Here is a 14037-nt window from a genome sequence, read left to right on the forward strand (position 1 = left end):
GTCTCTCCATAGAGGGGCACCTGGGTGGCTCAGTCAGTTGGGTGTCTGACTTTTGATCTCAGCTCAGGTCTTGATCTCAAGGTTGTGAGTTCAAGCCCTGCACTGGGCTCAACACTGGGCGTGGAGCCTACTTTAAAAAAAAGGGAAAAAAGAGTCTTTCCATAGATAGCATCAGTCTTGCCTCCCCACCAGGTAGAAATGCCTTCCACAGCGTCCTCAGCAGACTGAGCAGCAGGCCAAGCTTCTCTCTGCCATCCAGGCAGCCTACACTCCACCAGGGAGCCCTGGCTGTTTGGATATTGTGCCTCGGACCAAACAGCCCTTCTTTCGTCTCTCCAGCCGTCCCTAACTTCTGTTTCCTAGTACATAATCATCAGTCAGGGTCCTCTTCCTGTGCCCTTTGGGAGGCAGGTGTGATGTCACTCCTGAGTAGCGGCCTGGCCAGGAACTGGTCGGCAGACTCGTTAGTCCTCCTGCCCTCCTGCAACAGCCTTCAGTTCTGTGATGTTCTTGTCTAGCACTGACCCTGGTACTGCAGGTGACGTCTAGCCTTCATCCTGTTCCTAGAACTCTTAGTGTAGATTTCCTCCAACTGCCTCACGTGGCCATGAGGTGCTTGTGGCTGGGAGGCAGGAAAGCTGAGGAAGGGAATTCTTGTGGGCAGGGACCCCGACCACAGAACTTCAGGCAGGGTTCCTTCTTTCTCCCCAAGCCCACTGCCATCTCCAGGGCAGGCCCACAGAAACCTCCTCTTGTGACAGTGTCCTAAGGGCAGTGGCTTTTCAAGCACTTCTTCTTAACTTTGTTCCCTATCTCATTAAGTTATGCATAGTGAGTTCTGCATGTAACATGTATTCTTTGTCACACAGTCTTTGATCCCAGGAAAATGTAATTTTTGGCAACAAGACGCAAGCTGACCATTCTTACCTTTCATCTTTGAGTATCTGATCATGGGCATAGTTCTTATATTATGAGTAAGTTGTTATAGCATAGCACTTCTATAAAATGAAGTTGATACAGAGGCAATATTTAAGAAAAATATGAAGGCAATATAAGTCCACTGCAGAAAATTTATTTTTTTAACACTTTTTTTTTTTTTAAGATTTTATTTATTAGAGTACGCACAAGCAGGGGGAGCAGCAGGCAGAGGGAGAGGGAGAAACAGGTTCCCCACCAAGCAGGGAGCCCGATGCAGGGCTCAATCCCAGGACCCTGGGATCATGACCTGAGCTGAAGGCAGCCACTTAACCAACTGAGCCATCCAGGTGCCTCACTGCAGAAAATTTAAATGTAAACAAAGAAGCAAAAAGATTATAATTCCACTCACCTGCAGACAGTTCTGTTAACACCTTGCTAAACGTCCATTTCCTCTTTTCTGTACAGATGTACATTTTCCCCCAAAATGAGATCATATCATACACATGCTTCTTCCATTTATCAATATTTTATGAACAGCTTTCATAGCAGTAGCTACATTTCTGTAGTGTCTTTTTTTTTTTTTTTTTTAATGGCTTCATGGTTGCTCCTGTATGGATATACTATGATTTTACCTAGCCAGCAACCTGTCAGGCTATTTCCAAGTCTTCACTGTCAACCACTTTAGGGAACATCCCTGTAGCTGAATCTTTGTGTTGATTTCTCAAGTCATTACCTTTGCAATAATTAGAAGTGGAATTACTGGTTTAAATAATTGGAATAAAAGGCACGTACGTGGGCTCTGCCACCATAGCATGTTACCAACAGAAATTTCTGTCAGTGCATATAGTTAACTCTGAGTTAAGTGGTGGATGGGGTGGAGAGCATGGAGAAGTAAACCCTTGCCCAAACTGTGGAAAGTTACCATGTCTCTCCATTCTTCTTTTCTCCTCTCCATAGGAAAACTTGAATCCCTTAGTAGTTCTGAATTTATTTAAACGAATCCCAGCTGAAGATGTTCCTCTACTTCTAATGAACCCAGAAGCTGGAAAGCCCTCTGATTTGATTCTCACACGACTTTTAGTGCCCCCTTTGTGTATCAGACCCTCCGTCGTGAGCGATTTGAAATCTGGCACCAATGAAGATGATCTGACAATGAAATTGACAGAAATCATTTTCCTAAATGACGTCATTAAAAAGGTCAGTACTATGCAAACACTTATGCAAACAGCGTATCTATGGAAACATGTCTCATCAAGAAAGTCAGGTCGACCTAGGATCATGTTTTCTTCATTCTCTGCTTATTTTTAGCATCGGATATCAGGAGCAAAGACCCAGATGATCATGGAAGACTGGGATTTCCTGCAACTGCAGTGTGCCCTCTACATTAACAGCGAGCTCTCGGGCATTCCCCTCAACATGGCGCCCAAGAAGTGGACCAGAGGTTTCGTCCAGCGCCTCAAGGGAAAACAGGGTACGTTTTCAACAAAATGTGCAGGAGACAGTCTACTGCCTTTGTTACCTTTTTCTGGAGTGTATGTCTTGCTTATCTAATTGGAAATCACAGACTTTCCTAGTTCTCTGTGGTCATATTATTCCGAAACAGCACACGTTTGTTCCATGGAGACCTATGACCTGTTTTTATTGATTTAGGTCGATTTAGAGGCAATCTCTCAGGAAAGAGAGTGGATTTTTCTGGCAGAACAGTGATCTCACCTGACCCCAATCTCAGGATTGATGAGGTAGCTGTGCCAGTTCATGTGGCCAAAATTCTTACTTTTCCTGAGAAGGTAAGTACCATTCAGCCACTCAATTCTGTGTTTTGAATCTTGTCTTTTATTTTGAGATTCCAAACAATAGACAGTTGGAAAATCCCAGGTAACGCACACAACCCACAGTTTGGTGTGTGTGAGTGCTATCTTCCGGTTTCATACGTCTCCCACTGCATATAATATCTACAACGGTACAACCACAGATGTGTCTGGCTTTCTATGTATACACTCACAGATACGTTACACATAATCTACAGCTTTTTTTTCCAAGTGATACGGTCTCTGACCTCTTAGTTCATTCTTACCTCATTTTTTTTTTTGGTAAGATTTTATTTATTTGAGAGGAAGAGGGAGAGGGAGCACAAGCAGAGGGAGTAGCAGGCAAAGGGAGAAGCAGACTCCCCACTGAGCAGGGAGCCCAACATGGGGCTCCATCCCAGGACCCCGCAATCATGACCTGAGCCTAAGGCAGATGCTTAACCAACTGAGCCACTCAGGTGCCCCTACCTCACGTTTTTAAAGTAACTAAATGATAAGCACCACACCCAGTTAATCTCCTTGGGGTGGATTATTATTTTTAAAATTTTATAATCACTGAGTCAAATACTTTGACTGTTTTAAGGCTGTTGATGCATAGCCAGAAAAACTTCACACTTTACTCTTAATTCTCACTTATCATGAGTGTAAAATGGGAATCATAGTAATTGAGGTATAGAAAACTGTATGTCCTGACTGTAAGTCCTGATAATAGGAGGATATGGGCTTTGGCTTTGCTTTTGAGATTCATAATTTGCCCAGATCGTGGAAGCTTCTGGTAAAGCTTGTGTAAAGTAGCCTCAGATACTTTATGTATCTGATTCAGAGATTCCTTCCTTGAGGTAGTGTTCCATAAGACTGTTGCCTGAGAAGTTACAGGCCATGACAATGCAGAGCAGGGCCTAGTGGTGCTGGAGTCATAGCCTTTAAACCTCAGGAGCCCATGGTAAATCATTGCTAGTGAAGTTTCCAACTGTTCTTAGGATCGCAGAAAGTGCCGGAAGGTCCCTACAGCTCAATCCAGCCCACTCATTTTACTAATAGAGAAAAACCAAAGGCCAATAAAGGACTTGGCTGTTTCACCCTGCCAGTGGTGAGTTCAGATTGGAACCCGGGCTCCCATGTGCCAATCCACCGTTGTCGTTAAACTCAAGACCCAAGGCAGCAGGATGCCTGTGGTTGCCTTTCTCCTGGAATCACCCAAGGAAAGGAAGGATTGAGATGCAGTTCAGTACAATGCGCGAGTTTACAGAAACTTAGTGGTGTCTCCTTGTGTCTTTTTTGTGATTGTGCAGGTGAACAAAGCAAACATCAATTTTTTGAGGAAACTGGTTCGAAATGGCCCTGAAGTTCACCCAGGAGCCAATTTCATTCAGCAGAGACACACACAGATGAAAAGGTAATTCTGGCCCAATCTAGCCATACTTAGCAACGTCCTCGTGCCCAAGGTCGCCATACTCAGCCACCGAATACAGTCCAAAATACAACGTTTGTGACATTTTAGCATGTGGAAAATACTGTTTAAATTGCAGTGAGCGCAGGTCCACCATGTGCTGTGTTTGCACATCACATATACGCAAAACGCCCGTTTGTTCCCTAGCATTTATTGTTGGGTCTAGGTAGACAGAACACATGGAGTTAGGAAAGCCAGTCATTTTCTCTATCACACGGGCTCTCTGGGGTTACTTCAGTGTACTTACAACCTTGCCTTGCCCGCTCTGGCTTTCCACTAATCACTGCTGCCTTCTGATCTCTTGAGATAAACGTAACACAAAAACCTATCAACAGGGCGCTGTGGGAGAAGGTGACTTATTACTGCATTTCTGTGATTCTAAGACATAACGCTTCTCCTGTTTTAACATTATGAAATGAAGGGCTCGTGGAGGCACCTTAGATGCAGGGAAATGTGAGCGTTTTCGAGACTGAGTCCTGACGTGAAGGGGGAGCAACTTGGTGAGGAGGCTTTATTCTCATAGATCACGTTTCTTATCATACATGTAGGTTTTTGAAGTACGGAAATAGGGAGAAGATGGCTCAGGAGCTCAAGTACGGGGACATTGTGGAGAGACACCTCATAGACGGAGACGTGGTGCTGTTCAACCGGCAGCCCTCGCTGCACAAACTGAGCATTATGGCGCATCTGGTGAGCGTGACGCTTCTGTTTCTATCTTCTGTCAGGTGGGAATCGGCTGGGTGTGCGATGCTAAATTCCAGACCCCTAAAATTCAGATTGCCAGTAATCTCAAATTCTCAGGACTTCTGATTTTTCTCTACTCTCACTTTTTAGTTGGAGTGAAACTTATCATTTCAGGCTTCCCTTCAGTGTTTTTCTTATTTATAAAATCCACACACAGCAGTGAAACAGAAAGGAACTAATTGAAAATGAGCATGAAAATAACTGGCATGATTCCCCTTGCAAACAAAAATACATACATACATGTGTGTGCGCTGACTTCTGTAAAATAGATATGGCGGAAAGTCAGTTTCGGGTTTAACTTAGCATATTAACTACGGAACTAAACTGCTTAAGAGATTTTTCGTTGCAGTGGCCCTCCAACGGAGACCTAAAGCATATTTTCTTCGGTGATTTAGTTTTGCAACAGCAGCAGTTCCTTCTTCTGGAGATTTAAAATGGAAATTAGATGGACTTTAATTCACTAAATATTCATAAATTCTCCTATCTCCAAAGCCGTTAAATCCATGAGCATTTGCAAATGGTGTTTAGACAGGTTCTTCGGGTAGTGTCTTTCTAGGTTTAGTTTTTCACTTCATGAACACATTTCATCAGTTTTTTTACTTAAGTGTGGAAATACCAAAGAAGCAGTTTATGATTATGGCGATTACAGTTATGGGGATCTAGGGAGGGGAACAAAAGCCTTCCCTTTCCAGAAACTTTTGCTTCGCTTTGGGGCATTCTCAAAATAAAAATGTTTTGGTTTGAAAAATTTCAAATGTATACAAAAGTAGAAAGAATCCTATGAAGAACTCCTATATTTTTATTCTCTTTATTTAATAATTTTCAAGATTTTGCGACACCTGTTTTCTTTCCCTTTTTCCTTTGATGGCCCCAGATGCCAGGCCTTCTTTTTTTTTTTTTAAAGACTTTATTTATTTGAGAAAGAGCATGAGATGGGGGAGGGTCAGAGGGAGAAGCAAACTCCCTGCTGAGCAGGGAGCCCAGTGCAGGACTCGATCCCAGGACTCCAGGATCATGACCTCTGCCGAAGGCAGTCACTTAACCAACTGAGCCACCCAGGCACCCCCAGATGCCATGTCTTTTCTCCGTGTGTGTTCAGTTTACTCACATAACCACAGTGCCTTACCACACCACACAGAGTGAACACTCACTCCTTGGTATTGTCCAGCACCCAGTGCGTGTTCACATTTCCCCAAGCGTCTCAACAGTCTTTTCGCAGCTAGTTTGTCCAAATCTGGACGCAAAGTCTGCAGATGACATTTCGTGGATAACATGTCTTCAATCTCTCTTGATCTAGAACAGCTGCCCCCCCCTTTTAATTTCACTGTTGCTGAAAAAGCCAGGTCATTTGTCCTGATGAAATGTCCCGTGTTCTCTAATATGCATGGCATTAAGAGTTTCTTCATTCTTCCTTTTATTGCAGCAAACTGGACAATAGTTCTCAAGGCAGGATCATATTCATGTTCAACTTCTGGCAAGAGTAGCTCCTAGGTGGTGCTGGCTACTTCCTCTTGCCTTATTTCAGAAGACACGTGTTGTCTGGCTGCCCCACTCTTAGATACGCTGAGAAGGTTAGGGCATCAGATTCTTCAGCCTGGTGCTTCCCTTGAAAGTTTCCTTGTCGACCTTTTTTCTAAAGGTTTCCTCCATTTATGATTGTTGCCAACATTATTTCATGCAAAATGGAGATTTGCTAATCTATCATTACTTTCACATTTCATACCTACCATTTGTATAATGAAGACTTTTGTCTTATTAAACTAGGGTTATTTGCTTACCCAAAAATACAGTTCCTAAAGGAAAGGCAGCATAAATGCCTGATTCTTTTTCCTTTACTGTCAGTTTGGGGAGGAGAGGTTTGATGTTTAGTTTTTCCAACTAGGTTGGTTTGGGTTTCGTGTGTGGTCTGCTTTCCTTTTTTTCAGTGTCATTATAAACTCTTGGGTTTTTATTTAGTGCGTGTGTTCTAATCAGCTTCTGCCATGAATCTGTTTGATATCAAACTGTGATATCATTGGCCAAGGGAGCCCTTTCTTACGGCTCTTAGGTTGGTATTTGCCTTGTGTTAAACTCATTGCATTGTTTTAATCTAATAAAGCTACTTGAATAAGTCCATAAGTGACATGTTATCACTTGACAGGACATACTAGAAATTTATTAATCTAAAGTATCCCGTTCTCCAGGAAACCATTTATTAATGTTTTGAAACCATGAAGTTTTGGATAAATGACTAAGTCCCTCTCCTATTTTGTTTTGTGTGTGTGTGTGTGTGTATTCCACAGGCCAAAGTCAAGCCGCACCGGACCTTCAGATTTAACGAGTGTGTCTGTACACCCTACAATGCGGATTTCGATGGTGATGAAATGAACCTTCATCTTCCTCAAACGGAGGAAGCTAAAGCAGAGGCCCTTGTTCTGATGGGGGTACGTAGAGTGGCAGTCCCGCCTCTGTATAACAGCTTGAAAAGAGGGGAAGGGCAGTGGGTCCTGTTTGAAAGCACGTTATAGTGTGTAAGGGAGTGTCTGTGACGGGTGGGGAGTCGAGGAGTATCTTCTGGCCTATAGTGTGCATCTCTAAGGGAAAGTACCTATGCGAGCACCAGCTATGAAAAGATAAGACAAGTGTATAGCCCTAGATCCTTTAGTTTACGTTTTGCTATTAGGCTTTATCACGTATCATTCCCTCTATCTATCCTTGTGTCTATCCATAATCCATCTTATATCTGGAAGCATTTAATGGTAATTGACAGACATTTAGTATACTCCCTAAATACCTCAGTCTACATATAGTTAGATTTAAATGGTTTGTTTTTTTCCCTTATTTTTCTTTTTTAAGGTGAAGTGTACCATTCTGTTGTATGCATTGGCAAGTGCATAGAGCTATGTATATCAGACTATCGTCAAGATAGAGAGCCTTACTATAACCCCCAAAGTTTCTTCTTGTGCCTTTCCATTATAACCATGCCCTCACCTGCTGGCGGCAATACAGTCCTGATTTTTTCCCTGCTTTGTATCTGGTGTGTCTTCTCTAAAACTCCACGTGAGTGGAATCATACGTATATGTCTTTTTGTGTACCTCTTCTTTCACTCAGCATGCTTTTGAAAATCATCTATAGTTGTACATTTGTTGCAGTTTGTTGCTTTTTATTGCTGAAGAGTGTTAGATGAATAAACCAGTTCATGTTTAAAAAGTAAAAAAGACAAGGATATAACAATATCTTGACTGTTGGGTATCATGGGAAAAGCATAAGACATTCTACATAAGTGGATTTTTTGATAGCTGAAGATTCTTTAAGTACTAATACATTTTACTGAACATTCTGAACAAAAATCTTCCAACTGTATATTACATGCTTGCTTGTTGTCTAGAGCACACGCTGAACAAAATCATTCTGTAGGGGTTAGGTTTTCCATGTTCCCAGTACTCTGGTTTTCCGTGTCATGGGCTGATTTGTCTGTGGCTCAGTGCTCCTCCCTCCAAAACACTTCTCACCATTTCGGATTCAGTGCTTTTTTAATCTTTTAGGTTAGGGTGTTAGTATGATTCTAAAGTAAAGGCAATTAAGTTCTGCAAGTGTATCTATTAAACTACAGGAGGTTTCAGTGGGGACAGGGAGGAGGGGCTGCATTCTTGGCTCCTGCCTGGGTTCTTCACGCCTAAAGTTGATATAGTTTTTCTGGTAAAGTGTATATACACTTAACTACCAAGAAATTCATGTGGCTAAAATACACTGTGGTCTTCAGTTTTTTAAAACATTGATTCTTATTTATTCAAACGTTCCGGCATAATGGAGTTACTTAAATAAGATTAGATTTTTACATGTCACAACTGCTCTGTGTTCTTTATTTCCACCTCTTTTTATCTGTTTGTTCCTTATCCGTGAATTTAGATACTTGTCGTGGTTATGGTTTGTAATAGCCTCTGTTTTCCTTTTTACTACTTACTGTATTATAAATGGCCCCATTTGGGCACGTGGGTTGCTCCGTTGGTTAAGCGTCAGACTCTTGGTTTTGGCGTGGGTCATGATTTCAGGATTGTGAGTTTGAGCCCTGCGTTGGGCTCTACACTGGACATGGAACCTGCTTTAGATTCTCTCTCTCTCTCCTTTTTCCTCAGCCCTTCCCCTCCTTTAAAAAAGTTAATAAATATAAATTTAAAGATAAATGCCCCCTTTTGTTGTAAAGTCTTCATAATTACAACTATAATGGCTTCACAGTATCTCACCAGGTTAACACACCAAGGTTCATCTACCTTCTCTTCAGAATTTAGGGTGTTTTCCCTGTTCTGCTATGAGGATGAATCCCTCAGTAGCCATCTTTGTGTATTTGGAGTCTGTCTTCTGAATTATGCCTTCAGACTCCTCAGTCTTTTAAAATGACTTGGTTGATGCTCGTTGAGCACCAGCTGTGCCAAGTACTCTTCTAGGAACACAGCACAGAATAAGAAAGTCAAAGTTCTTGTTCTCATCCGTTATTCAAATAGGGAGAAGTGGAGTATAAACAAATATAAAATAGGTCAGGTGGTGGTAAGTGCTGAGAAGAAAAGAACAAAGCACAGCAAGGAGGAAAGAAAATGAGAGGGTCCTATTCCATGGAGGATGGTCAGGGAGGCCCATTGGAATGATAACACTTGAGCCAACTTCTGAAAGAAGTGGGAGAATGAGCATCGTGACTGTCAGCATAAGAGCAGTCCAAGCAGAGGAACAGCAGGTGCAAAGACCCTGTAGTATGATCATAACTGGCATGACACGAGGCTAGCCTATTTCCTCATAAGCCTCAGTATTTGTAGCAGTTGTGATGAGTGCCGTGTTCGGTGTTGGTGGACAGCGAGAGATGATGGAGGGTGGGCGGCCACGAATGAGTTCTGCGCTCCTACAGTCAGATGGTATGTTGATCATTCCTTCTGACCTTGCACTCTCTTTTCTAGAAAGCTCTCCAGAGGACATAATCAGAGTTGCAAAACTGTGATAGTAAAACATTAGAAATAGGCAATCTTACCAATAAAGAATTGGTAAGATTAAATTATGTCTCATTCATACCACAAAATCTGTGCAGCTCTTGAAAATGATGATATAGTTTATATAGTTATTGGCATGAAAGCCACTTATGATTTGTTCTTTATTTAAAAAAGCAGGCTGTGTGTATGACATGATCCTATTTTATTTGGTAAAGAGATGCTTCTATGTTTATAAAAATGTTTATAGCTGGAAGTTGGAAGGGTTATATACCAAAATCTTATAACAGCAGTTCTTTGGTTTAGCAGTTCCATGAAGAGATGTTTTTTTGGATTTTTTTTTTTTTTTACCTTTTTTACATGTTTCTATTTTAGATTTTTTTCTATAAAGAACAACTATTTTTGTAATAAAATGTAATGTGTAGAATGTTGCCGGTGATATCAGCTCTGTAACTGGTTTCTAGTGATAACGGCCTGCCGCCAACCAGTTGGACTTCAGCATTGACTTTGCTACTGGAGATCCATTTCATTATAATAACATATTTCTTTGGTTAAAAATGACAACAGTAAAACACAGGTTCCAAGGATATTGGGATGGAAGAATCTTTAGTTATCATCGGGACAAATCCCCTCAATTTCATGTAAGAAAATTTATCTACTATATTGACTCAGCAATTCCGACTCAGTGGGGTGGGTATGGCTCTAGCCTGAGTGTAGTCCCAAGATACCCAGGAGAATTGCAAAATATGCAGATCCCAGCTTCATGTGCTCAGGCCCCAGACCACCTCCCTCTCCCACTCCAGAGAGACTCTTGAAAGCAGGCATGAACAACCGTCTTCCAGCCCTAGTTGGAGGATCGCTGTTCTGTGCAGCATTCACAAGGAGGTCCCTTGGAGGACCTTTCACTCCAGGTGAGGTTGCCCAGACAAGCCACAAGTAACACGAGCATCTCCACATCAAGATCTGAGGAAATTTATCCGTGAGTTCTATCTTAACAACACCAAAAATTGAGCAAATGCATTCTGATGCATAGAATCTTCTTTGAACTTGTTAATCATGCCCTGAACAACTAGCATGCCTTTTTGCTCAGTGTAGGCACTCATTAAATTTTAATTAAATCCTGTTGTTAATTATTGTTAGGACCCAGTGTCTTAACCAAGAGAACTAAGCAGTTGTGTGTCATTATGGAGAGGTATGAAATTGATTGACCTCAGAGGTAACAGTGCTGCTCATCATTCATAGAAGTGAATTTTCTTTGAAGAAGTGCATTTATTAATAACTATGAAGTCTTACATATATGTGGAGTTCTTAGAGGAATCCAAAACAACTTCACTCAGTATTGATTTTAGTGTTGGTAAGAACATCTGAGGCCTATTTCTTGTCTCGCCTTGGCAGGTAAAGAAAAGAGGAGCTGGTAACAGGGGGGATTGGGACCCCTGGCTTCCATTTCTCAGCCTCTTTTTCCTGCTCCCCAGCTAGTCTGTATTTATTTACAGCAGTTCGGAGGCTTTGTGGTGCAGTTCCGTGGCCTGCGTCATGCAATCCAAAGAACGTATGGATGGAATGGCTAACATATTGTTTGTTTTCCCTTCAGACTAAAGCAAATCTGGTAACACCGAGGAATGGAGAACCACTAATTGCTGCTATTCAGGATTTTCTAACAGGTGTGTTTATGAATTCACTTGAAAGGAGACTGGAAGACCAGGATTCTCATTCACAGTGAATCACGTAACAACTTAAAAAGCTGTGTAATTTCCTGTGTTCTATTCTGTTGTTTGTTTACTAAGTGTGATTGTGAACCAACATGAGAGATTTTGTATTGGTTGGTTATGCATGGAATCAGTTAGCATTTGTTGAGCTAAGGTGCACTAGACATTTTTCTGAGCACTGGAGATAGGTCAGTGAGTCAGACAAAGTCCCTCTCCTCGAGAAGCTTCTGTTCCGGTAGGAGGAGAGAGCCAGCAAGCAGCTGTATGTTTTAATTCACTCCTTTGGTAATAGCCCCAATTCATTTTAAAATTGAAACTTTGTGATTTTTCTCACAATTTCGTTCCGTTTCTTTGTGTTGTGTCGTTTCCAACATTCATAGGTGCCTATCTCCTCACCCTTAAGGACACTTTCTTTGACCGCGCCAAGGCTTGCCAAATCATTGCTTCAATATTGGTTGGCAAGGATGAGAAAATTAAAGTTCACCTCCCACCCCCGACGATACTAAAGGTTTGTGCGGACGCTGGGGGTGCCAGTGACAAGTTAGCCCACGAGCGCTCTGCCGTCAAGACCAGGCTCAGCCGACTGATGCTGTGGCTTCCTTCCTCCTGCAGCCTGTCACCCTGTGGACGGGAAAGCAGATCTTCAGTGTTATCCTCAGACCAAGCGATGACAACCCAGTGAGGGCCAACCTCCGAACCAAGGGCAAGCAGTACTGTGGCAAAGGAGAGGATCTCTGTGTCAATGACTCCTGTGAGTGCAGGCAGCAGGGTGGAAGGGGGCAGAAAGCAGGTGGCTAATGACTGCCTTCACGGAGCAAGGAAACCCGAGGTTTCTCTTAGGCAGGAAGTTTATTCTTCGGGGAAATGTAGTTGGTGTTTCTCCTCTTGGCTGTGACTCCCCATTTCTCTAAAAAGTAGAGATCACATTGATACATGATCCAGCGATTAGAATGTTCTTCTCCAGAGCTCCAGATGTGTTTTAGGTAACTAGTTTCTGTAAATCCATGCAATTTCTTTTATTCTGTCCCTGCCCTTTGGTTTTTTTGTTTGTTTGCCATCAGCAAGGTTCTCATTATTTAAGGCATATAATTTATCATTTTACATCCAAAAATGTGTTCATTGTCTAAAAGTATAACTAATAGGACTGTTTTTTTCCTGCCTCCTGGTCAGTAAGTTTTTTATAACATGAAGATCGGGTGTAACCATGAGAGGATTTAATGTTAAACCATCCAAGTCATCCAGACTAATTCAACCCAAAGTACAGTCCATAGACCAATGCCATTCGGCCAGCATTTGGTTTTTGGCGCAAGCTCCTTTGCTTCCCCCGCTGACTGCTAACAAGCTATTCCCCAGCAGACTACTCTGAAGGGCTTTGACTTTGAATGGGCTTTGCTAGCAAGGCCTTGTGACAAGAAATGGATCTCCAGGACTCTGCACTGAAGAACTGAACTGCGGAGTCTCTGAAGGTCAAGATTTCTACTGTTTGGTCATGAAGAGTAGATGTTTTGAAGGGCTCCAATTTTTCTCAGGTTTATAACCGTTACTGTTTTTTTTTTTTTTTTTAATCGTTGACAATTTACTTTGAAAATACACTCTCTGGTGTTTTAGGTGTTTTGGCTCCTTGTTTTAGATTGTGCTTTGTTTCTACCTAGATGTGAATTTTATTCTGTTGTATAGGCTCTTCCAGGCGCCATTAGTTTCCATTCTCTTGTGTGAATAACAACGTGCTTTACCATTTATAGAGTACTTTGTTGCACATGATTTCTTTCATCAGATGCTCAAAATACCCCTGTGACATAAAGATGACAAGGGATCAATACTGTCATTCTCAGTTCACAGTTGAAAATGAGGGTCAAGTAGTACATTTCAGAGTTAGAATTGTAAGGTAACTAACTAGGCTTTTTATGGCTTTTCAAAAGTCCCTAGATTTCTCTCTTTACTCCTCAAACATTCTTCGGAGAATTTTTATTTTCTCTGCTTTAATTTTCAATATGGGAACATATTTTTTCAACTGCCTCATGTTCGTTTTGGAAGGAGGCTAAGTAGTGCTTGTTTGTTTACATGCGTGTTCATCGTTACCCTTGCAGATGTTACTATCCAGAACAGCGAGTTGATGAGCGGCAGCATGGACAAGGGAACGCTGGGGTCCGGATCCAAGAACAACATTTTCTACATTTTGCTGCGAGACTGGGGGCAGAGCGAAGCAGCCGATGCGATGTCGCGGCTTGCCAGGCTGGCTCCTGTCTACCTCTGTGAGTATCTCAGCATCCTCGTTCTGTTGCAGTGCTTGCTGAGGTGTTAGGGGCTCTGCGGTTTCCTTCTTTTACCTTTAACTCCCCCCACCCCCACACAGCACACACATACCTGCGCACAGGAGAGGAGACTTACTCCCGGCTAAATCATTTGTGCCTTCACTTCATGAGATTAGCTCAGTACTGACCAGTTTGGTTCAGAT

The 14037-nt window shown here is 42.2% G+C and overlaps 1 protein-coding gene across 2 annotated transcripts in view; it reads left to right on the forward strand.

Moving 5' to 3' along the window:
* Window positions 1-14037, forward strand: part of POLR3A (RNA polymerase III subunit A) — a 46338-nt gene that overhangs the window by 8706 nt on the left and 23595 nt on the right. For both annotated transcript variants that reach the window (XM_044386231.3, XM_026504532.4), the window contains exons 6-15: window positions 1876-2115; window positions 2227-2389; window positions 2569-2705; window positions 4019-4122; window positions 4725-4866; window positions 7203-7343; window positions 11468-11537; window positions 11963-12090; window positions 12195-12333; window positions 13670-13834. In XM_044386231.3, coding sequence (XP_044242166.1) covers window positions 1876-2115; window positions 2227-2389; window positions 2569-2705; window positions 4019-4122; window positions 4725-4866; window positions 7203-7343; window positions 11468-11537; window positions 11963-12090; window positions 12195-12333; window positions 13670-13834 — 1429 coding nt within the window. The remainder of the gene's footprint in view (window positions 1-1875; window positions 2116-2226; window positions 2390-2568; window positions 2706-4018; window positions 4123-4724; window positions 4867-7202; window positions 7344-11467; window positions 11538-11962; window positions 12091-12194; window positions 12334-13669; window positions 13835-14037) is intronic.

The sequence above is a fragment of the Ursus arctos genome, unplaced genomic scaffold (genome assembly GCF_023065955.2).
Source record: "Ursus arctos isolate Adak ecotype North America unplaced genomic scaffold, UrsArc2.0 scaffold_7, whole genome shotgun sequence".
Classification (NCBI taxonomy): Eukaryota; Metazoa; Chordata; class Mammalia; order Carnivora; family Ursidae; genus Ursus; species Ursus arctos.